Source organism: Dama dama, chromosome 24, assembly GCF_033118175.1.
Source record: "Dama dama isolate Ldn47 chromosome 24, ASM3311817v1, whole genome shotgun sequence".
NCBI classification, from domain to species: Eukaryota; Metazoa; Chordata; class Mammalia; order Artiodactyla; family Cervidae; genus Dama; species Dama dama.
In genome coordinates this window covers 41,381,835-41,406,991 of record NC_083704.1, presented here as the reverse complement: position 1 = coordinate 41,406,991, position 25,157 = coordinate 41,381,835, and the positions used below count along the sequence as shown (strand labels likewise).

The 25,157-nt window shown below is 39.2% G+C and overlaps 1 protein-coding gene across 3 annotated transcripts in view; it reads right to left on the bottom strand.

Annotated features, from left to right (window-relative positions):
* Nucleotides 1-25,157, bottom strand: part of ADAMTS9 (ADAM metallopeptidase with thrombospondin type 1 motif 9) — a 162,489-nt gene that overhangs the window by 106,626 nt on the left and 30,706 nt on the right. For all 3 annotated transcript variants that reach the window (XM_061128143.1, XM_061128145.1, XM_061128144.1), the window contains exons 7-12: nucleotides 24,170-24,210; nucleotides 23,946-24,051; nucleotides 19,413-19,559; nucleotides 17,881-18,022; nucleotides 14,607-14,714; nucleotides 8,202-8,347 (exon numbers count right to left, since the gene is read on the bottom strand). In XM_061128143.1, the coding sequence (XP_060984126.1) occupies nucleotides 8,202-8,347; nucleotides 14,607-14,714; nucleotides 17,881-18,022; nucleotides 19,413-19,559; nucleotides 23,946-24,051; nucleotides 24,170-24,210 (690 nt within the window). The remainder of the gene's footprint in view (nucleotides 1-8,201; nucleotides 8,348-14,606; nucleotides 14,715-17,880; nucleotides 18,023-19,412; nucleotides 19,560-23,945; nucleotides 24,052-24,169; nucleotides 24,211-25,157) is intronic.

The following is a 25,157-nucleotide window of genomic DNA, read 5'->3' as shown; positions in this document are numbered from 1 at the left end:
AAGGTACAAATGAGTACTTGGAATGTTCCTGTCTACCTCTGTACCATGATATTCTCATGGGTGACCATTCTAAAATTTGCCTCATTCCATTTCCATTTATTTCTTTCCCTCTTCTCTCTTTCTCTCTCTCTCCCTGCATGACTATTGTTTTTTGTTTTGTTTTACAAATAAGATGGAATAGGATGTGCTCATATTTTGACTAAACTTAATAGAAGAAGCAGGAGAGAGTGTACTGGTTTCATTAACTTGTGTGTGACAAGAGTATGGAGGATGCCTTGCAAAGCACCACAGAACAATTTAATCTCAGCATGCAACCCCGCTCATGGATTTTCCAGATGTGACCCAGAGAGTAAATTATATAACCCATCTCCCAACGGTCAACAGCTTGCCAAGTGCATCACAGAAACGGGAAGATCACAGAATCAGAGGAAATCAGACTCACCCACCCACAGCTAGAGCAGCCTGGATACTGTAGCTACTCTAAGGCACCTCTCAAACTGAAAGATTTCTACCTTTTGTCTTTAGAGTGAATCTTTCCGAGTAATTCAGACAACAAGAAGTGTTCTTTTTTCCCTTTGTTTTCTTTTGCTAAACTAGGACTTGGGAAATGGGAACTCTATCCATGACCATAAAATACAGAATCAAGGGCAGTCTAGCAAAGCTGGTAAGGCTCCAGAGTTGGATCTGGTTCCCCGTCGTGGCCCCAGCCTCACTCTGAGACTAGAGACAACTTTCCAGCCTCCCACAGATTCAGTTTTCCTCTTCTCTAAAATGAGTGCACACAGCAGATGCTTAAAAATGTTAGCAACTATGATGTCATATTTCAGCACAACCCAACCCAATCTGATCCAGTTTGTTTTGAGTACTGCATCCAAGCTATGATGTATGGGTGAGTCAGGTCTCACTGGTATAGCTGAGTGCCTGAGTCTCAGCAAGGGCTTCCTGTGTATGATGCTCTTATAAACATGTTTACTCCACTGTGCAGAGGGAGGTAAGAGAGTGGGCTCTGCAGTCACAAGCTGGGCAACTTTGTGTGAGCTACCTGGCCTCTGTGAGCTTCGTTCTGCCCAAGTAAACACAGATGATACCGTTCACCTGAAAGGCTTGTTATAAATGAAGAGTTCAATAAGGAGTATGGTAAGTATTCATTGTCATTTATCATGAAGGCTGTATCTAGGGATGCAAAACAGCACATAATCCATCAACATCTATGTATGACTGTTTCCCCATTAAGCCATGTGGTTTACATCTGCCTTGTGGGCTTGACTAGCCCATACGCACACGTATCTTGTGCAAGGGAAAGCCAGGTGAGGTACTTTTATACCAAGGGTTCAGAGAAGTTAAGGACTTTGCCCAAGGTAACACAGCTAACAAAAGAGCAGAGACCAGACTGAAATTCAAGCTTCCCAGATTCTCTCTCTGTGCTCTTTCTGTTTCATTACCCAGGAGCTACAGCCCTGAATCCTGTCTTTTTCTTTTTTGGTACCATATAGAGATACAGTCTTGGTTTCCTGGATACCAAGTTCTCTCAGTACCAAAGCAACCTAGTCTCATGCATAAAATATCACTGATGACACATGAATAACAGAGCAGGCTCATATAGCTGTAAAATTTGTTTTTCCATTTATAAGGAAGATAACCTTCAATTTTTTTCTCAAATTGAAGCAAACTTCATGGAATTTTTTTTTTTTTAATGTTCCAACTAACTACAGTGGGATCCATCGGGTCATTTACCTGTTGCCTGAAAGTAACTCATATTTCTTCCCTTTTGAAAATAATTTATTTTAGAGTTGATTTTTCTCTTCTAGTTCTCTTATATAAAAAGTCTTTTCTGACTCTTGAAGTTGAACAAGAGCAGCAAACAGTTAACATTTGCAGGTGGCTTCCTGTTTCACATAGTAACACTGTCCACCTTGCTTGCTCTGACCAGTACCAAAAGAGTATTTTTAAATTTCTTTTTATAACTGATATTTAAAAAAACAAAGAACACATAGAAAACACTTCATGTATGAGGCAATATTGCTGAAGGTTATATACGGATCCTGGAAACAGAAGGTTTGAACCCCAGCCCTGTTTCTTAACAACAGTGCAATCTTAGGCAAATCACTGAATCTCTCTAAGCTTTAGTTTCCCTATCCATAAAAGGGAGATGATGCTAATATCTACTTCATGGGGCTGAGTGAGGGTTTTTCCGTTAATAGATCTTAAGCACTTGAACATGGCCACCCACACAGTAAATGTTAAGCTATTCCAAGTGTCTGTAACTACAGTCCATGGGCCAAATCCAGCCTACTGTCTGTTTTCATACGGTTAGTGAACTAAGAATAGTTTTTAACACTCTAAAATAATTTAGAAATAAATAAAAAGAATATTTTGGATCACATAAAAAGTATATGAAATTCAAATTTCCATGTCTATAAATAAAAGTTCTGTTGGGATATAGCTACACCCACATGTTACATATTATCAACGTATGTTTCTCACTAAATCACAAAGTTGTATAGTAGGGACAGACAGCCGACGCTCCCCAAATCTAAGATATTCACTATCTGGCCTTTTACAGAAAATGTTTGCTGACCCCTGAGCTGGTCTAGCATACAAGGCACCATGTCACCTGCCAAGATGTGTCACTGACTGTGCACAGCCATCCTGGGTAGTAGGTAGTGAGTGACACCCTTGTTTCTGAACCTTTGCTTGAACTGGGTTTAAGATGTTAACTAACCTGGCAAGTTCCCATGCCAGCTAAGTGAGACACACAGAGACCAGGCAGGCCTTCCTGACCAAAGCCCATGACCTGGCCTCCCTCCCACAGTGCTGCTCTTGACACAGGTCTCTTCCCATCTCAAAACTCATTCTATGACTTTGTTTGCTTTTTGTATGAAGGCAAATGGTATTTTATGAATGAGCATAAATTCGCCCTTTAAAATATATAGCTTTTAAAAAATATCCTAGACAATAGGATCTCTACCAAATCTGCATGGACTGTGTGATGGGGAGGGCTTTAGACAACTGAATTTCATGGAAAAATTCGTGTTTTAATTTAATAATTTAGCTGAGTGGGAGTTTTATTCTCCCAGAGGCAAATACTGAAAATTATAGGAAATGTAACTTTAGAAATAGTATTAGTCACATTTTCCAACTATTAAGATACTTTTAAAATATTATTTCTCAAATAGGGATAGAAAGAACTTATGGAAATTGCTAATTACTATGAAAGTAACTGTATTCAGCACAGGCAAGTTGAATCATATATACAAAGAAAACGCACAATGCTGCATGGCCAAAGCTCTGGGAGAATTTTGCAAAGATCATTGTAGGTGTATTCTACCTATAAGGAAAGTTAAACTTTGGTCTGCAAATGGGTTTGAACAAAAACCGCAACATTTATGTTTACTTATAACAAATTAGTGTTAGCACTAGGAAGAAATTTCTAATGATACAACAGGCAGCCTGAGAAGGTAAATGTGTTTTCTGTATCTGGAAGGTTTTAAGAAGGGGTCTAATGACCAGTTATGAGGAATGCTGAAAGGCTATTCAAGGGTTAGATGGGATAAGGGGCCATACTAGCAATCATTAGCAACTCTGTCAAACGAATAGTCTGTGGGACTGGATCTCTATACATTCATTAGTTAATGGCTTTCCCAGGGCAGCCAATTCTCAGTATTTCAAAAGACAGATCTTTCTAGACTTATCATGGGGTTATGTCCTGATTAAACTCATTGTAATTTGAAAATATCTTAAAAGTTGAAAATGCATTTAATACACAACTTACTGAAGAGCCTGCCTTTAATATGCTCAGAATGCTTATGTTAGCCTACAGTTGAGCAAAATCATCAAACATAAAGCTTATTTTATAGTAAAGTATTGACTGTCTCATAATGTATTGAATGCTATACTGAAAGTAAACGATAGAATGGTTATCTAGGTACAGAATGGTTAGAAGCATAATAGTTATTTACCCTTATGATCGCATGGCTGACTGGGAGGTACAGTGGATGCTGCTGCCCAGCATTATCTGAGCATCATACTGCATATTAGCAGCCTGACAAAAGATCAAAAATCAAAATCTGAAGCACTTTTTCTCTTCTGCATGTGCTCCTGCTCAATTGCTAAGTCATGTCCAACTCTTTGTGACCCGCCAGGCTCCTCTGTCATGGGATTTTCCAGGCAAGAACACTGGAGTGGGTTGCCACTTCCTTCTCCAGGGGATCTTCCAAACTCAGGGATCGAACTCTCATCTCCTGGGTCTCCTGAATTAGTAGGTGGGTTCTTTACCACTGAGCCACCTGGGAATCCTAGCGTATTGCTTTTGCACCATCGTAGAGAAACCTTAAGTCTAACCAACATAGATTGGGGACCATCTGTAAATTCATCCAACTCAATACCTCAAAAAAACTTCCAAATGAGGAAGCCAAAAACTTCACAGTCAAATGAGGGACTGATTTTCTTAGATGAAATGTACATATGTTTATTTTTCTGTTTATGGAAGATTTCATAAGCAGTAGCTAGAGTCAAAGCCTAAATGGGAAATACATAGTTTACAATCTTGTCTTTTTCTCAAATCTATGAGCTTATTCTTTAATTTGACCTACCAATTTAAAAGCAAAACAGAAGCATAAGAAGAAGGAAATACTTTGCCTTTCTTAAAAAAAATCTGCATGATTTTTTTAGCTTGATAGACCATAACAATTCTGTAATCCAGGTTTGTTCTAGTCACCGGGAACCTCAGAGCCAAATTTAAAGGACAAAATAAGTATATGGCCCAAAGGCCTGGTAATGCATCTTTTATATCTATAGCTTTTTCTTGTTTTGGGACCCCAAATTCTGTTTTTGGTGGTTCTGATTTTAAATTTCATCCTATGACATGTTTCTTATAGATCAGGTGACCATGTACTTGTTTAATTCAGGACATTTTGAGAACTGAAAGGAGAACTATCGATAACTTCTCCAGGATAACAGATGTAAATGGGAACCATCCTTACAAACCAAGACATACGCTTATCTTATATGTAGGACATAAATAAAAAATGGGATAAAAAAGTAAAGCATTTAAAGACAAAACATTAGGGCTCCACTGTCATGAGGTGTACCAACTGGGACCAAAAACATTTTGGGGATATAAAATTAGAGAGGATATGCTTTCCAAAGTTTGTTATTCGAGTATAGCATAATCCCATGCACATGGCAAGGCTGCTTCCCTTTTTTAGCTTATCTATATTTAAAGAAAAAATACATAGCTTAAAGTATCCAGATACTAAATAAATATATTATTGAATCCCATGAATACAGTGAAAACAAAAGAACAATCCAGTGTTCTTGATAGAGGCCTACCACGGATTCTAAAAATGGAGCTTGTTATTATATTCTAAGGGCTTCTGAAACTGAGAAGAGCATTTTGCCAGCCAACGTGGGAGCCAGGGGTTCCGTTCTTTCAAACTTCTTGAGAATCAGCAATCACTGGCACATTCTACATAATGAACCATCTGCTCTGCTAATTTCTCTGAACAAGCTTTTAAACTGATTTGGACCTGTTTTTCTCTTTCCAGTGTCCCTCTCTCTTGTCTAGCTGACTTCCCCAGCGCCATCGTAATCTCAATTACAAGAGGCAGACTCCTTCCTTAGTAGTTCACAGGGACATCCCAAAGTGCACATAACTTGGAGGAGTTTAATGAAATGATGTCAGTGATGACACTCAACAAGGTGGATTGTATTATTTTAAAACTTCCCATAGCAAACATCCAGGACAAGGACATCTAACTGAAGTCTTTAATGATCGGTTCCTAACTTCTAAAGGCGAGTATCTCTGCTTTGCTTTGAAGCTCAAGATCTTTTCCTGCTGAGATCTTTACACTGGGTGCTTTTCTTTGTCTGGCCCATTCCAGTTATGGTATAATTTATCTCTTTCCACACTACTTTTAGAATTGCTCTAACACTATTAAAACAAAAGAAACACACACAAAAACAAAAAACCCACTTCTTTTGAATGGAATACTCTTGAGTCAAAATGTTAAAAGTACCTACTATTTGCAATATCCACACCCCCATGATATTAATAGCTGATTATGATAATAACAGGGCTTCCACGGTGGCTCATTGGTAAAGGATCCGCCTGCCAAAGCAGGAGATGCAGGTTCAATTCCTGGGTCAGCAAGATCACCTGGAGAAGGTAATGGCAACCCACTCCAGTATTCTTGCCTGAAAAATCCTCATGGACAGAGGAGCCTGGTGGGCTACAGTCCATGGGGTTGCAAAGGAGTCAGAAATGACTCAGTGTCTAAATAACAACAGCAACAACATAATAGGAACAATTTGGTTCAATGTAGCCAAATGTTTTAAGTTTTAAAAAAATTCATCATATTTGCTGCTAGCTTAAAGTGTTCTGTTTTAAAACTTCAACAATATAAGCAGCTTAGATTATGTAACCAATCGATTTTAACAAGCAAGTTGTGGAACAATATATATATAGGATGACCCATACTTTGTTATGTGATACTTATTTCATGCAATACATATTAGATCTATAATCTCTTTTGAAAGTCTGGAATAATGCACAAATTATTTTTTAGTGGTTATTTCTTGTGGGGAGTAGGGGAGTAGGAATAATAATGACAGTAAGTTTTTATATCATATGCTTTTATATCTGAATTTTTTGAAAACACCTACTATATTTACATTATTTTTTTTAACTTTTAATTTTGCATTGAGGTATCACTGATTAACAATATTGTGACAGTTTCAGGTGAAGAGCAGAGGGACTCAGCCATACGTATACGTATGTCCATTCTCTACATTATTGTTTTAAAAACTAATCCTAAACAATAGACTTTATGGGAAAATCTAATGTGTATTAGTTTATATACATAGCTACAGGGTTAGTTTTACAGATCAGAGTCTATATCTTATAGCTTTTTACTTGTTCTTAAACATTTATATTATATGGATATGAAATAATCTTGGACTGTGAACAAAGATAAATTAAAATAAATTAATCGCCATCTGTGATTTGAACTATACAGAGTGTTTATGTGACCAGGGCTTGCAACCACAGGCTAAAGCTATATTCTTTTTTGTGTTACAATTCAGATTTTCATTATTAAAAAATGGCACCTTTGTCAACAGGAGGCCCTTTTCCTGCTCAGGGAGAATCAGCTGGCCTGAGTAGCCATTACTATTTCAGGACTTCAGGGTTAGACTCTGCAGTAAAACCTGGGCTACTGCACTAGCCCACTTTGCTCCTCAACCGGCTTGCTTCGCTCTCCTATCCAGTCTGTTATCCCTAATATAGGCTGTCAAAAATTAAAGAGTACTGCTGAGTCAAACCGTTTTGCATAATTCCAAAGCAGCTGGTTCTTAAAGATGGCTGTGAGTCTGCATATCTAAAAACTAATCTGGGAAGACCTCTTGGGCTATATAGCTTTGATGACAATAATAGCATGTATAATTTTCTGTTCCTTTAAACTTTATACATCTTAGAACCAGACAAAATATGATATCACTCCTTATAATGAAGATAGCAACTTTTAAAATCCGCTTATAAATAGCCTCTCCCCAAACACATGTCTATCATAATGAGATGCTGGGGGAAAATCCTGTGGACTTTATTTGAACATGTAAGTTTCAACAAGGTTTGGCTGGTGGAGACCACTATGGTCACTTGCTGAGAATCATCCTGAAAAGCGGTTGTTGGATGGGACCTCAGGAGTCAGGGAAAAAACAGTTTGATTCAAAAGTAAATCCTGACGTGGGCTTCCAGGTCCCTTGGGGTTCACTAATGCCACCTTGGGGGTCTGTGTGCCCTTTTTAGCATTTCAGTTGCTAAGCAGAACGTTAACATTTATCTACAATCTAGATGGAAATGTCCAATTTCTTTGTTTCCTAATGAACATCCACTTGTTCGCTTTATTAACATGCTACCTCAATTCTTGGTGGGGGTTGGGGGGGGGGCAGTGAGACATTCCCTAATGTCAAAGCAACACAGAGCATCTACCATTTAACAGATAAAGCTTTTAACATAAAGGGTCACAGGAGGAAAATAACACAGAGGGACAGAGCGTAGATACCATGGGTCTGGGAAGTCCTAGAAGTCCACCCACTTTATAATTTGGAAAGAGCTCTTCACTTGCCTCCATTTAAATGACTTCCTCTAGGAATTCTCCACCCCTGCCGCCCCAGTAGTAAGAGCGATGAGCTCAAGGACTTACTCTGGTCTGTTGCACTCGCGAATGGCTGTTTTGATGCCGCCTCCACATGTTCTTGAGCAGGTTCCAAAGTGACTCCAACTTCCCCAGGATCCATCAGTCACAGGGACCTCCATTTCTTTGGGAACACAAAATCCAAACTTGCAGTGCTGTATTTAATAAGGGGAACAGTGAGGGAGAGCTCGGAGCTTGAGGTATTGCAGGACCCACTGTCCTTTTAAATATACCCGTACTATCATTGTTTTCCATGTGCTGGTTTGAAATGTTGCAATTTAATTATCTCTGTGAGTAATGGAAATGGTAGGGACTTTAACCTCTTAGTGATTTTAGGCTGTGTCTTCATTTACAACTGGCTTGAATAAAACTGGCCAATGAGTGGCTGGATCCAGGCTGTCAGGGAAAGTCCAATGGCCAGCCTTGAAGCACTCAATTAGTCTACTTGGAAAAATGAGGCATGGAAATGGGCTGTCTACTGGTTATAGACAGGGTTGAAATGAGTTATTGGATTTGCATAGTGCATCTCCATTAACAAGGCCTAGAGATGTTGTGAGTCTGGTAAAATATAATGCTTTACGGTTCCTCATGGATTTGAAAACCCCATTTTAATTAAATGGGAGAGGGGGGAAAAAAGCTAGTTACATGATTCCTATAAACTCACTCTAGCAGAAGATGAGACTAAAGCAAAAATGGACACATTACAGGGAGCCCTAAACTTTATTACTTTTGGGTTACTAATGGTTTCATATTCTTCAGCCTGGAGCAGGAAGAGGGCCTTGATGCTTTAAAGCAAAACAAAGTAAAACTCCCCAGCAGGACAAGGGAGTGGAGAAGCCCATTTCAACCCTCTGCCATTGTTGGGGTGTGAGGCCCTGACAAGAAGCCGAGGTCACTGAGCAACGCACAAAGGAAGAGGGGCAGCAGGAGAGTGACGCCCCGCCGCTTGCTCAGATCTCTGAAGCGGAGCTGGTGGTGGCCACTGTGATTTATCTGCAGGGAGGACTCAGGTTGGAAGCAGAGTCAGGCGGTGGGGGAGTGCGCGGGGAAAGGGGACAGATAAGAGACTGGTGAAGCCCCAGTCAGCGGCCAGTCCTGGCAAAAGCCTGGCGAACAACTGTTTAAAAGAGCACAGTTAGGCTTTCTCTACTCTTCCCTTATGCTTTTTTCCTTATAATTATCCTCTTGAGTAACTGGGGCCACATTCCTCTCTCTGGGCTGTTTGGCTGAAGCTTAAAAGGTTCAGCATCCAAAGACTCCTGGATAACTCTGTACCCGAGAAATGTGGGCAGAGGCAGCAGTGACCACATCACTCCCCCAAATTATTTTACAGTTGTCTTTACAGCAATCTTGAACATTCCTTGGAATCTATGCACATAAAAATCAGTGAGACACCAGACGGATCGGGTAGAGAGGGAGGTGGGAGGGGGGATCAGGATGGGGAATACATGTAAATCCATGGCTGATTCATGTCAATGTATGACAAAACCCACTACAATATTGTAAAGTAATTAGCCTCCAACTAATAAAAATAAAGGAAAAAAATAAATAAATAAATTTAAAAAAAAATCAGTGAGACAAGTGGGAGGTGACATGGGTAAACCTATGGCTGATTCATGTTGATGTTTGGTAGAAACCAATGCAATACTGTAAAGCAAATATCCCTCAATTAAAAATAAATAATTTAAAAAATCAGTGAGAGAGGCAGCCTGGTGTAAAGCATCACTATCTAATAACATAAAGTGTGCCACACATATAATTTAAGAAATTCTAGCAGCCACATTAAAACAAGTAAAAAGAACACTGAAATTAACTTTAATATCTTTTACTTAGCTCAAAATATCTAAGACATTATTATTTTTCCATATAATCAACATAAAATTGTAACTAAGGTTTTCTTCCCACACTTTTTTTCCATGCTAGGTCTTTAACATGTGGTATGTATTCTCATTTTAGCACATTTCAGTTCAGAATGACATTTCAAATGCTCGCTAATCACATGTGGCTAGTGGCTGCCGTATTGGACAGAGCAGATCTTAAGGGGACATAGCTTAGCAGGCAAATGGTCTGGTGGCATGGGGTGGCCATTCTACAAATTAATTGTGACCTTGGATGAGTCACTGAACTCTAATTCCATAGCTGAAAAATGAGAACCTACTTGCCAAAGTTGCTTGAGTTTAACATGAGACAATGTATGGAAAGCAGCTAACACACAGTTGAGGACAGAGGAGATCCAATTGGAAAAAGGTTTGTAATAATAAAAGCAAATATTTACATTTAATAGCACTTAATAGTTGCCAGGCATTCTTCTAAGTATTAGGTACGTATTAACTTACTTAATCCTCATAGCATACTATGAAGTAGGTATTGCTGTTACCCCCATTTTTACAGAAAAGAAAATGGAGCCACAGGGGGGTTGATGTCAAACATCTGTTAAGGAGCTGAGCTGATACTGAAACACAGACAATCTGGCTCCAGAGTGCACACTCTTAACTGTGATACATGCTGTCCTTCTACTGTTAGCAAATGGGAACAATTTTTGATATCTTAAATAGACTGAGATTTAAAAGCAAGACTAATGAGATGGTGAGGTGAGGCTGACACTCTGAGGTGTCTACCCAATATCATTCTGTTCTTCGTCCTTCTTAACAATCTATATTTCCCTGGATTCTTGTATAGGTAGAAATGTTAGCAGAATTCATTGGGTAAGATTCCTGGGAAGGTCCTTTTGCCTCTTTGCACCTTGTCCTTTGGTTTCATTGTGCCTAGGACTCAGAGTCAATGGCTTGAGCTATAGCAGCCATTTTGTGACCCTGAGGATGATGGCCATTTGAATATGATAGTAGAACAGAAAGCAATTAGGAGCCTGTGTCTCTTATTTTGTACACCTACCATGGCAGCTCCACGACCTGCCTACATCTGACTAGTTTTTGTGTATGTGTGTGTCAGAAAAAAAGCCAATTTTCTTACACTACTATAATTCAGTCTGACCTGAACAAAATTCTTAATTAATATACAATTGAGGTTACAGCCGATGCCCAAATTCAGCCCTCAAATCTTGATATCAGATACACATTTTATAAATTCTACAAACTAAAGAGAACATTCCTATGGCTAGTCATAGACTCCTATAATGAGAAGTTGTCTGGAAATATATTTTTTCCTCACAACACTTCAGTCTTTAGTCTGCTGACCTCTCTATTCTATAGACTCTACCTCCACACAAGAACAATATTCTTCAAAGTGACCATAATTCTCATTAAGTATTACCATAAACCAGCAAAGAGTAAGGGCATAGGTTAGTTAACAATGGATTAAAATGTCCTTATAGGGTCACTTCTTAAAAGAAAACCTAAATAAAAACTCATCTGCAACTTAAATATTTCTTGCTGATATGACCACTGATGGGGGTTCAAAGGGAAAGGAGAACCTCAGAGGAAGAGGGAAGAACCTGATGTGAAAGAGGCTGGAAATGGGGACTGTTTGGCAAATATGCATGAAGTTAATCTATTTTACCAGGAAACTAAACAAACGATCATTATATACTAGAAAAACCATTACATCATAACAAAGCATTAAGCAACTGGTGGAGCTGGAGCCAAAATATAATCGATCTTTCCTAAAAGCACCCAGAATCATTTAAATGATATTTTACATAAATGTTTTTCTAAAGAGACTGGAAGAAGGACTTGGAGGTCAATTTTGTCCCAAAGAAGCTTAAAATACAAGAGTTTCAAACCTCAGATTTACAAACAGGGTTAAAATGAAAATGTTAATGGATTTAACAAGAGAATGGAAAAAATAAAGGGACATGAGAGAGCCATTCATCAAAATAACATTGTGTCAGCAGTCCAAGACAGATTACTGCTGAGGGAGCAGGGCAGAGAGAAGAGAAAGAAAAAAAAATTTAACCTAGCAGCAAAGGGAGTTAGAATTTGCTAGAGAAAAGGATAAGGTTTTACTGCCAATTCAGTGAAAACAAAACAGAACAGAGAAACACAGAACATTTGTGCAAACATATTCACCATCTTATTTGTAAAATGAATAAATGTTCTTCTGGGAAATAAACACACCAACAGCCACATCTTTAATATAAGCTACTAGACTTAGCCACTTTACTAAAACAAACTAAAAATGTACCCATCATGTTCTCTGCATAGCTGTTCTGAGTCTGCCCTTTGGAATTCCTTGAAGTCTCTTGCTTTTGCTGAACAAATGCATACAAGGTAAATGTTTTTTTGAAAGATTTCCCCAAACCCCCCATTTATCAGGTATGAGATTATACTATAATCTTTTATCTTCTGCTACTGTTACAAAAACAGAAGATTAGAAAAAGACACAACAGACATCTTCCCAAGTACTACATGGAGCTTGGTAGCTTGTACATGACTATTTTACTAAATACAATTCATTTCATCATATGATTGAGAGTTCTTCTTTGTTAAGGTTTTTCCATCAGTAATATGTATCAGATTTAGACAAATAGGTGGGTATATCAGATTGACTAAGAACCATGACACAATACAAGTGCTATCTTTGAACTCAAACAGACTCAATTTAAATGAATAGTTGGCTGGTTTCAACTCAGATCAACTAACCAAGCTGTCAATCATGTCTACTGTCATCTCCCAGCAACTGATAGCAGTTGTATGGGTGACTATGTAGAGAAGGACTTGAAGCTACATCTTCACTGAGGAAGAACGAGTGAATTCTGATGGCTGACGTGGAAACCTGGGAACCGTATTTCCGCTCAAACCTAAGATTCTCTGGCCATCAACACAGAGTTAAATGTTTTGCAAAAAGTGAAAGGTTCACTCTGACCAAGTAGATATATTTCTTTCTAAGTAAGTGAAAGCGGCAGTGCTAAAGTTGATATGCTTATGTCCTTACACAGTTTTGTCAGGCTGCTCTTGGAGAAAGCTGTCTTCTCAAATGCTGAGGTCCTAGCCGTAAAGAAGTGAGACCAGAGCTGACAAGAGTAACCAAGCTAGGTCAAGTACGAAATCATCTTCATTGTAACTTTATAAAACCACTCTAATAAAATTAAAAAAAATTGAAATCACTCTGAGAAATGAGTGGATAAGCTACTAGTTCTCCTGTTTGACCACAGAAACTTCAAGAGCTCAGTGAGCTTGAGTTATGGCCACAGCCTGCAGCTGCAGAGCCTGCAGCCCCTTCAGACACAGAAAGCAAAGAGAAATAGAGAGGGAGGGACAGGGGTGTGTGAGGACTCCACCCTGAGTGAGGCTGAATGACCGTGGGCAAGTCAGACTCTTAAGAGTCCCTTGGACTACAAGGAGATCAAACCTGTCAGTCCTAAAGGAAACCAGTCCTGAATATTGGTGATGGACAGGGAAACCTGGCGTGCTGCAGTCCATGGGGTCGCAAAGAGTTGAACACGATTGAGCGACTGAACTGAACTGAACTGAAGTCACTTCACCTTTGTGTTCCCTATCTATAAAATCAGGGATGGGATAGGTAAGTTCCTCATCTCTGAGGACCACATGTTTCCATGAAAACACTGGGAGCTACTGATTCCTAAAGTGGAAAAAGAGAAAATCAGATGAGAATAAAATAATAAACGTAAGTAAAGTGGACGATGAGAGAAGTGAGGAGAAAGGAAAAAACTTAAGGATGACATGAGATTCAGATATAGTACAGGGACTGCATCACTGCTAAGTGACAGAATACCATTTTCTTTACGAATTTAAAAATCAGGTTCACATCTAAAACTTTTGGTAAGTAAATCCTTAACATATTACCCCCCTTTTTTTTCCTTAAAAAATAGACACCAGGTGCAAAATGTTACAATAATAATACTTGTAGTTGCCGGGACATTGTTATCATTAGGCTATACAAGAAGCAGATTTTGTTTGGTTACTAACAAATAAATGGGAACTATTATAACCAACTCAGAATTTGGATTTGCAAATAACCCAGGTGATATCACAGCTCCATTAAGTGATCAACACTGGCTGGGAAAAGCCTAATATCCAAGTAGTGAACACAGTAAGTCTTTCTGTATTTTCTTGATTTTAAGATATTCCACCAACTTAATAACAGCCTTTTCCACTGCCACTCTAAGAGAGAGAGAGAAAAGATATGCTACCCTCACATTAAAAGTTCCCACAAATTGAAAAGCACATTGGAATTTAAAAAACATTAAGAATCAGAAAAATATGTCTAAGGAATTGAGGAAATAATGATAGCTATGTCCCTCATGCCAGTATTAGGCTGTAAGGTAAGTTTGCACAATTTTCAAGAGCAAAGTTGAACCTCCTACCTCAAAAAAGTATTATGCATGCTGAAACACACTGCATTAACTTATGTTCTCAACAGTGGTGACTCAGCCTACAGCCCACATCTTGCCCACAACTGCCCCAAGACAGGAGGACAGATTGGGGTGTTACTTGCCTTTCCAGGCTCTTCACACTCGGTTCCATCAGCCCAGGGCGTGTGCTGAGTCCGGCAGCCTTTGTGCGCCCCATCCACGTTATTGCACCAGAGCCGTCTGCACTGCATCTGCGCAATTCAGTTGAAGACAATTCAGTGACAATGTGATTCAGTGACAGCAAGCAAGGCAGGGTTGCTTTCAACAGTCGTTCTGCCAGTGACGCACAGTATAGGTTAGAAAGGGTTTTTTTTTTTTTTTTCTTGGTCTGATAAATGATGAAATATTCCAATGGATACAGAGGGCAGCCCAGGAGACACACTTCTATGTCTGGTAGGGTTTGCAGGGATGTCAAAGGGGAACCACTGTGCAACAGGAACATACAAGATGCCATTTGATCCTGGTAACGTCTCCCCAAATTACAGATGAGGAAACTGAAGCTGGCAGAACATAGTGCAGGTCAGTGTCACAATGGAAGTGTATGATGTGAGTTTAGGTTTGCAATGAGCTATGACTGGAGAGTGGGTTTTGATCTCTGTTGTGATTAGTTTTGGTTTGACTTGATGTTAAAACTAGTATTTTTTCCTACTAAGCCATATATATGGCTCTTTTCTAGAGGTTTCGGGGTTGTCAGAAGAAAAGAAGGGACAAAATATCAGTAATATTTTAGGCATACAAAAAATATGAACAATAACATAATGGATACCCATATGTCCACCTCCCAAATTAAGAAAGAAGACTTCATGGGCCCAGCCTTGCACACTCATTCTCAATCCCAATCCCTTCTCTTTCTCCACATAACCACTGTTCTAGTGATGCTCATCATCTTACCATTCCCACTGCTTTTACTGTGTGTGTACATGTGCTCAGTCATGTCCGACTCTCTGCGACACCATGGACTGTAGCCTGCCAGGCTTCCCTGTCCGTGGGATTTTCCAGGCAAGAACACTGGAGTAGGCTGCCATTTTCTCCTCTAGGGGATCTCCTGACTGAGGGACCAAACCCGTATTTCCTGCACTGGTAGGTAGATTTTTCACCGCTGAGCCACCTGGGAAGCTTATTGCTTATACTACAAATGTTTAAATATCTACTGATAATGCACAGTACTTTGGCTTTAAACAAATCCATGCTATTCGATACTTCAGAACATACAGATGCATCCTACAATTTGCTATTTGCTTCCTCTCTGCACTGTGATTTTTAGAGTTATCCAAGTTGATATATTTAGCTCTATTTCAGGCCATACTATTCTTTTTTCTTGTAGTGTAGCTTGTTTTTATTTATGCCACAAATATTTCAAAGAAATTACAAAATACTCAAATGGAAAGAACACAGAAACCACAATTTCTGGGTGTCTACTCTGTTCACACTGTGTAATCTCAAGGCAAACTACTCATATATACATTTAGCTTCAAGATACATATAAATGTAGCAAATCAGAATGTACTCTCTGCTCTGCCGCAGTGAAGTGAAGCACAACTTTGATGACAGTGAACAAGATACACGCAAAACATGGAAGAGCAAAACTCAACTCCAAAGCATGGTAGGAAACCAAGGAGTTGGACTTCAAATACACTGCAGAGGCCTAGGGTCTCCTACACACACTGGAGCTGACCAGATGAGCTTTTCAGGTTGTGGGTTTCCACATGGAAGAATCCCAGTGTTTCACCTGCGGACAAGGGGAGAAAACCAAAATCTAACGAGAAAATGCCTTCAGACTGTTTTCAAGTACATACTTCAAATTACTTCACTCTCTTCTTTGGAAACGTGGACGATAGAGAGAGGACAGAAAGAAGGTTTAACTGAACGGTAGGCATCGTGGAGTTGCAAAGAGTCAGATACAACTGAGTGACTGAGTACACACAAACAGGCATCATGTCCTACCCAAAGGGAGAAGACGCAGGGCAGGCAGGAGCAGGGCATCTGTGTAGGACTGGGAACATCAGGAGCACCCGGCAGGAAGGAGCCTGGCTCAGCGGTGAAGAGCCTGCAGTAAGAGCCTGCCCAGGTATCATGTCACTAGCCCCAGGGACACAAATGTCCTTAGCCAAAAAGATAATTGTTCCCATAATGACGAGAATAAACCATACTCACAATAGAAAAATTCAGAAGGTACTATTTTTTTTTTTAATAGAAGAAAAAGTTTTAAATGACCCAATCTTTTCTGAAGCTCTTCTCCCCCTTTTACATTGAGAAAATACTCAGTAAAATAATTCTTTATCCTGGTATTTTAATTTAAAACTATAGCTGGAGCATGTTCCCATGTACAGTCACTTTTCAATTTTTGTATAATAATATTCCATTAAATGGAGATGGTGCAGTGGTCAAGAATCCGCCTGTCAGCGCAGGAGACGCAAGAGGCTCGGGTTCAGTCCCTGGGTTGGGAAGATGCCCTGGAGGAGGAAATGTCAATCCATTCCAGTATTCTTGCCTGAGATATTCATGGACAGAGGAGCCTGGTGGGTTCACAGTCCACAGGGTCACAAAGAGTCGGACGTGACTGGGCAATTGAGCAAAGCACACACATGAGTCTGCTTAACCTTTCTATTCTTGTGCTTGTAGGTCACGCCTAATGTTTGCTATCGTGAATAACAGAGAAATGAATATAATCATGGATACACTTTACACAAAATATTTTGTTATTTCCATGGAACCACTGTTCACCAGCTATCTCTGAACCTCTCCCAGAAAAACAAACACCCAAACGAATAGAATGGGGCATCCCATAGAACAGTTCTGCTAAGCCTCTTGTTAACCACTGGATCATATCATTGAACCAAATGTTCGTAACACATACATCAAAGAATCACACACTTGCCAGTTGAGCTACCACCAGAAGTGATTTCAAGCCCCAGGCAGTCATAGGACATGGTATTGATGAGCTAAAACAGGGAAACAGTTTTGTCTCATGAGTTACTGAATCTAGAAGAGTCCCTATAATAAAAGTCTTCTGGACAAGCTGGTGGGAAGAAAAGGAGACACAGAGAGAAAAAGGCTGAGCTCTGTCATTACCAGCTCTGTTACTTTGTCCCCCCTGAGTCTCACTTACCCACTTATAAAATAAAAACCATAATGGTATCTTCCTTTTGGGCTGAGAATGAACTGACAAAGTGCAGGAAACTTCCAACACTGAGAACTATTACTGTTTATCCCCATCATCATTATTACTATTATCCTTAATAGCTAGTGGACCACTCAATGAGTGGTATATGTTAGCATTAGAATCCAATGGAAAACTATCAATAAAAAAAGTTCACAATCCAGTTTTGAGGGTAGATAGAGACCCCAGACACTTACCATATACGGGCACACCTGAGAACCTGGTCCAAAAATCAATTCACATTGTTTATTCACGTTGTAGAGGAGGCCTGGCAGTTGATGAGGCAAAGGATAGGGTCTATATTCAGGTTCGTTAAGCAAACATTCGCCGTAACCAGTGCTGTGGGAAGCAGAAAAATACAGGTGGTAAGGGCAGTGGATAAGATGTGACTGTCAAAGTCTCCAAAAGACCGTGAATGTCATTCTGTCATTTTAATGGTAGCAAAGGTTGTTCTTTTGTGGTTTTGTTTTTGTTCTATTCTTTTCATCCAAATTTGAGTCCAGAAGTTGAAGTTCTACTTTTTGGTGTATACTTGTTTGTGGAACCACTGGCCACACATACAACACGCATGTATGAATGCACGCTCAGTCACTTCAGCTGTGTCCGATTCTGTGACCCCATGGACTGTAGTTCCCCAGGCTCGTCAGTCCATGAGACTCTCCAGGCAAAATACTGGAGTAATTTGCCATTTCCTTCTCCACGTATACAACCAGGGGGAAATGTATACCTGCTTCAGCCTTTATCACATTTCAGGGCAATTACTCTGAAATGTTTATTTTTTGTCATATTTTGCAATAGAGTATAAGCTTCTTAGGGGTAAAAAGCTTGTTTTGGGTGAAAAAAGTTTGTTTTTCACCCAAATATGGGATCCTGTCCATAGCAATCAGTGTTTAGTAAATATTTGCTGACTGAATGGGTAAGTGAATCAATGACTACAGTCAGAAACACTTTAGATCATCCAGTCAGAAAAAAAAAAACAAAAACCCCAGCAACCTGCCAGTTCTTCCATGTTTCTGCAAACACATCTTCTGGAAAATTCACACCCGGTGAGTTCTGATTAACAAGCCCCCTCTTCCCTGTGGTTGGGGAAATATACACCCAGTGACCTTGGGATAATCACTTAACCTTCTGTACATCTGGGAGAGAAGAGCAATAAATCTATGACACAAGAATATTGTATAAAGTAATTGGATCCTTGAGCATCCTGGTGGGAAACTTTAAAAAAAAGCAAAAAAGGAGAAAGAGGGAAGGAGATAAAGAGAGACAGAGAGAGGATGTTTTTAATTCAACAACATGGAGGTCTGTGCAATTTTCATGCATCCTGTAATGTTCTTTGGGGATGTCTCACTTCCCTATCTCTTTCCAACCCCAAATTACTAACTCAGAAGCACATAAATATTTGCCTTCCTTCATCATGTTATCACATTCATGGTCTCTTCCCCAAGACCTGAACAGATTTTATAGCTTTACCAAGAATGAAGCAACATTTACATATTTTCTTTAAGATCTCAACATTTTCTTCAGCTCAGTCTGCAATCTTCTGGGTGCTGGCGAGGACATGAACTACACAGATGTCAGAGAGTATTTTTCTTTTCCCTCCTCCCAGGAATGTCAACAAAAATAACAACTCAGAAGGAATGCTTGACTCTACGTTTTCTTTCCCACAATGAGTTCACTGCATGTAGGCCAGATACTAGCATGAAGGCTGTACTCAAAGTTCGAGTCTTACTCTAAAAATTCAGTGATATATTTTCGACTGCACTTTGACCACATCCAGGGGTTGGTGTTGAAGTTCAATGTTGGGGCCATGACGTGCTGGGGGCTCTTGATTCCTTCTTCTTTGCACTTATTGTTGTCATCATGAGGCATGTTGAACCTAAGGCCGAGAAGACAATGATAAAAAAAAGTCAGTAAATAATAAGGGACTGAGCTGTTATAATTGCTCTGAGAACACAGCTAAGAGAAAAAATGTAACAGACTCCTGCATTATGGACAAGAATCTGAATCCTGGTGAGCAGAACAAAACTTACTAGAGGATTAAAGGTAGAGAGTAGAATAAAACATACTTCTGACTCAACTGAATGTAAAGTAGCTTTAAAATGTAAAAAAAAAAAAAAAAAAAGATGTGAACTGGGCCATTATTTGGCTTAGTTGTATTTTGTGGAATTGCAGAGGCTCTGCATGTGCTGTAGCTGGTGCTAGAATACAGTAGTTGGAATTCCTAACAAGCTGTTAAAGGCCAATTTATAGAGTCAAGAATTTGGCAGGTTATGATAACACTGTTCACATAAAGAGTCAGTCAAGTGTCAAAACCTGAAGCCAAAAGCTTTCTAATGAGAGGCTCACGGTGGGTCTTGGCATCTCCTCCTTTTTGGGTCAGGCTGACAGATGCTAAAACCATGTAAGTATACCGTTATAGAGCTATACAAAGTTCGTGCACAATAAAACCCATTAAGGAAAGCTGCAAGCACAGAAACCAGAGGCGTGCCAATTCAGTTGGCTTAACTTAGAGGTGGCAAATAGTTTCAAGCTTCACGCCAATGACAACTGATTGGTACTGGCTTCCTGAAAATCTGGGCACAAAAGAATTCTTAAACTAATCCAGGTTCCACCCCAAAAAACGGTTATGATGGAGTGCCAACGTCCTCTTGGGTCTGGGAGGGAACTCAGCAGCAGCATTAACACATATTTGCCATTCTTGGCTTAGAGAAAGGAAGTGGGGAAAAAAAATGACAGGAAGCATTTCTCAATCCAGAAACATCAGTTCTATGACCCACATGCCTTTCTCAGTAAGATAATTATCCACTGGGCAACAACCTCACAAGGGCTCTCCTCTTTGGATGACTATTCCTAATCACAAAACCGATGGATCTGACTAACTTGGCATTTAGGGAGAAATTCCCCTTACTAGTTCATCTTTAGATATGAAAACAAGAAAGTCAGACAGAAGTAAATTGACTTGCTTTATATAAAAATAAAAGCTGGAATAAAAGTCTGTGAGGTCCATCCCAGTAATTTCTCATATTTTATTTCCTTTTTCTTTTAAAACCTTAGGCCCCTCAATAACTGCCAGATGGGAAAACTCCAACTCTCTTGGTTGGACTTAATAGTAATAGATGTTTAAGAGTCTATTTTCTTAAAGGAATGACTGCCCAGGATTCTAAAACCCAGATGCAGATTCAGTGTAACACCTCCATCAACAAATCTAACACAAGAAAAGCTTTCAAACCTTGTTTCTCTCTGGTGCAAAGGAGCTCATGTTTATTCCCCACGCCACCATGACTTGATAAAATCCAGTTTATTTCATCATGTAAACAGAAAACTTTTTTTTTTTTTCATTCAAATGTCAAGCACGTTTGTTCATAGCAGGGGTTGTATAACAACCATTCATCGAGCACTTACTAAAAAATAATTACCAAGACTTTTTTAGCATTCACAATGCACTAGTCAGTATGTTAAATGCATTTGATGTTTATTTAACTTAACTACTTATTTGACCCAATGAATAGTGTGCTATTACTATTCACATTTTACAGAAGAGGAAATTGGGAAGTAGGAGGTTTAACTATTTGATCAAGGTCACATGGTTATTAAGTGAGCTAGAACTGGAGTTCAGTCTAATACCTCCTGTTTTGGAATATATACAAACTACATTCTCTCCTATGAGGCAAGATGTGGACAATTTTTCAGGAACACTGTGTAAGGATTTCTGTGTTCAGGAGACACTCAATTACTTCCCCACTTCTTCCTGACTCTTAGATTCTGAGTGTCTATGAAGCTGGTACAAGGAGGCAGGAGCTATTTTTGAAGCATCCAATGATGCTCAACAAATAGAAGGTTGGTTGCTTTTTCCTCTGAGCAGCTCTTGGGTTTTATTTTATCAGAAAGTTATGATCATAACAACTTAACATTTAATTTTGAAAAAGTTAATTAGAAAAATTTGTTTGAGAATATGATAGGAAATTAAAAAAAAAAAAAAAGATTTCCACTTTTTTTAACATAAGAACAACGTTAACTTGAGGAAACAAAGTGCCAAAACAAAAATAATTCATTAAGAGGCTAGGAATACACTTTCTGTTTAAGCCACAACTCACGTCATTCACCAATTACTTGATTTCTTACTTCCTGACACTTTTGAGATAAGGTGTATATGTATTGTTTCCATCTTACAGGAAGGGAAATAGCATATATTTTCCTCAAGTCAAAGGGAATGTTGTAACAATTCAGTCCAGATCTTGGCTATCTGGCTACCTGCTGACTTCTACCCTAGAACTGGTGCTCCAACATCATATGCTCTTATGCCATCATTAGCTACCACGATTTGGCTGGCTACTACAATTTGGTTAACTTAATATCTCTAAGTCAAACACACAGACTTAATAATATCTACCTTGTGGTGATTATAAAGATTAAGGGAGATAATATAAATGAAAGCTCCTGGAAACATGTCAACAGCATAGTTTTTACAGGGGGAGTTGTCTGTTAACTGCGAATTAAGACTTCTATATGGCATAAATATTTTGTTGTTGCTATTTAAAATTCTTATGTTCCTTAAAATGTCAATTTTATTAACTGGCTGTCTAAAAGAGGTTTATAAACTCTTTTGGGGAAAGGAATTAATAGGAAATTAATTATATTTCTTTACACAGTGTATTTTTGTTAGCCCTATTTTGGGAGGAAATGTTAATCTGTTAATCAAATACACCCTTGCCCTTGGAATACATTCTTATCTCTGTAACTCTCCCTGTTCCAGGTTCTGGGGCAGGAATAGTTGCCCCATTGAAACATCACCCTATTCCTCACTATGAAATCTACATCTTTTATTTAAAGATCTAAAGTAATTTACTAGGTTTCATGTAAAACAAATAAATGAAAAATCCTCCAAAGATTCTGTTAAAATAAATATGGGGGAACTGAGTTAAAATCAACACCCGAGCTAAAATCAATACAGGACTTGTCAGAACCTTCACTTCATGGCATTTGGCCTTGGCACTCCAAACATGGCTAGGAAAAAAATTTTAAATCACTGGATTACAACACTCTTATTTCGTCCCATGTACCGTTCTCTTGGAATCAGTCTAAGAGTACCAAACTTTGGGAAATGCTGATAGAACCAGTAATTTTCAAATCTAGTTCCAAGAAATCCTTGAGTTTCAGGAAGGTATTTGAGAAATCAAGGGACAGAGAGACAGTTGACTAAGAAGGACTCTGATCCATCACAAAGGCTTAACTGAAAGTCATGCCTTTTTTATTCTGTAAATATTGAGCACCTGATGATATTTCCTTGGAGAACAAAAGGAGTGTGCTCTTCAAATATGTTTGAAAATACATTCATTATATGTGGAATTGGGATAAGAGATTGTGGAACTGGGATTAGAGATTCCTCTACATATGCATATTGCATTACACCTACCATAGTACACTGCATATAAAGTGCCTTCAAAAAACATTTGGCAAATGAAAGAGTTTGCTTAATAGATGATGTTATCTCTAAAGTAAACATCTGACATGCAGATCGATACACAGCTATTTTTGAAAATTATTTCAAAAAGGTATAACATAAGTAATTTAATCACTGCAGAAAGAAAAGATGGCAGATAAAAAACTGGAATAATTTTGAGTAAATTTATACTGTTTTGCTCCACATTCTAACAAGGCTTTGTCGCTAAAGAACAAAAATGAAAAGCCAATTCCACAATGACCAGACGCTTAATGATCATAAATAAGAAATGGTTTCTTTCTTCTCTGTATCTTTGTTCATTCTTTCCTCTGAAAGAGGGTCACTTCTGTTCTCAGAGGCTAGTATCTGAAGGACAAACTTGTATAACCAGAATCAGGAATGATTCTGGGTTTGGGAAAATTGTGCAGGCCACAGCAATGTTGGAGGACCCTAGTAAACAAAGATATTATGTCAGATAAATTTTCTGGGCTGGTATACTCTCTGCTTCAGTGGAAGGGGTAGAAAGACCCCCCTTCTTCCACTTTGAAGTAGGAAAGGAGCATATTAGACCTTGCCTGGTAAACCTGTTCAGCTAAGCCAAAGAGACACATGAGCTAAATGCAGGGTGCACTGCATTTACTCAGCTTTCTGAAGTCAAAGTCATTTCTCCCAACAAGGTTCAAAGCTTTTCAACCCTGCAAACTCAACTATGCCTCGAGAAGTGTCTTACACCTTTTAAAGTCCAGTGAATGCTCACTGATGCGAAGGAACAAAAGTTTTAGGTCACTCCAAATTAAATGAAAATATGGAAAAGAAACATACACATGGCCCAGTTCATGGGCTATTGTAAAAGCTGTACTCAATCCGCTATCTTCACTGATAGAGCAGCTTCTGTATGGATCACAAATGGTTCCCAGTTCAGCCAGACCTATTAGAAAGGAAAACAAACAAACAAACAAGGATTTACTTTAAAAAGCATTTGTGGCTTGGAAGAAAAGCATGTCATAAAGTGTTGAAGCCAGAGCGGATACACACAGTGGACTCACCTAATGTATCACATTTGTCATGAGCTCTGCAGATATCCTGTCTGAAAGCAAAGCAGACTTGCTTTAGGGCCTTGACACCCAACAGTAAACATCAATGTAAGCAAACACTTCAGCCTTTCAGGTATTCACACCACCACTACTTTAGGGATGGGGAGCGATGACAAAAACCTAGTTAACAGAGCCAAGGGTTTGCAAACTCAAAAAATTTATGAATCACTCACTTACAGATTAAAAACTACATTGAGCCATCTCCTGTCAACCAGGGTGGCCAAGGGCAAATGAAAATCTTTCCATCCAGGATTTTCCTCATACCTTGAAACAAGTGATTCTACTTTCTGAAAAAACATTCTGAGAAGGCTATAACTGCCTTTCACTTAAGTTTAGTTAAGAATGTGTGGCCATATCAAAGACGGTTGATGGAAGACACGACTAGGCCAGCATACTTCTGTACTGTCTGAGCCACCAGCGAAGCCCAAGGCCAGCACATTTCTTTGTTGCCCTGCATAGCGTTTTAAATATTCTGAACTAGAAGCTACCATTTAAAAACTAGGAGCTTTCACATTTTCAAAAAAAAAAAAAAAAATCCTCATTTCTGGCTTCTTACAGAATCACAAAAGCTGGCAAGACTGTATGTATATCCTGCACAGTCTGAATGGCAGCTGCCCCCTCTACAAGGGCGTTTACTTTCAGGACTGTCTAACACACTTATTGCCCACCTGCTAACTATGGGTTAGTGGTTCTCAACCAGCTGTGAGTCTGTCCTCTCCCCCATGCACCCTCAGAGAGCATCTGACAACATCTGGACAATACTGTGGCTGTCACAGTCAAGAGGAGGGAGAGCTGCCAGTATACCATAGGTAGAGACAAAGGATGCTGCCAACCATCCTGCAGGGCACAGGGCAGTCCCCACAACACAAAACTATCTGATCCAAAATGTCAACAGTGCTAAAGTTGAAAAACTCTGGACTAGGGGCTGGCTATCAGCAAT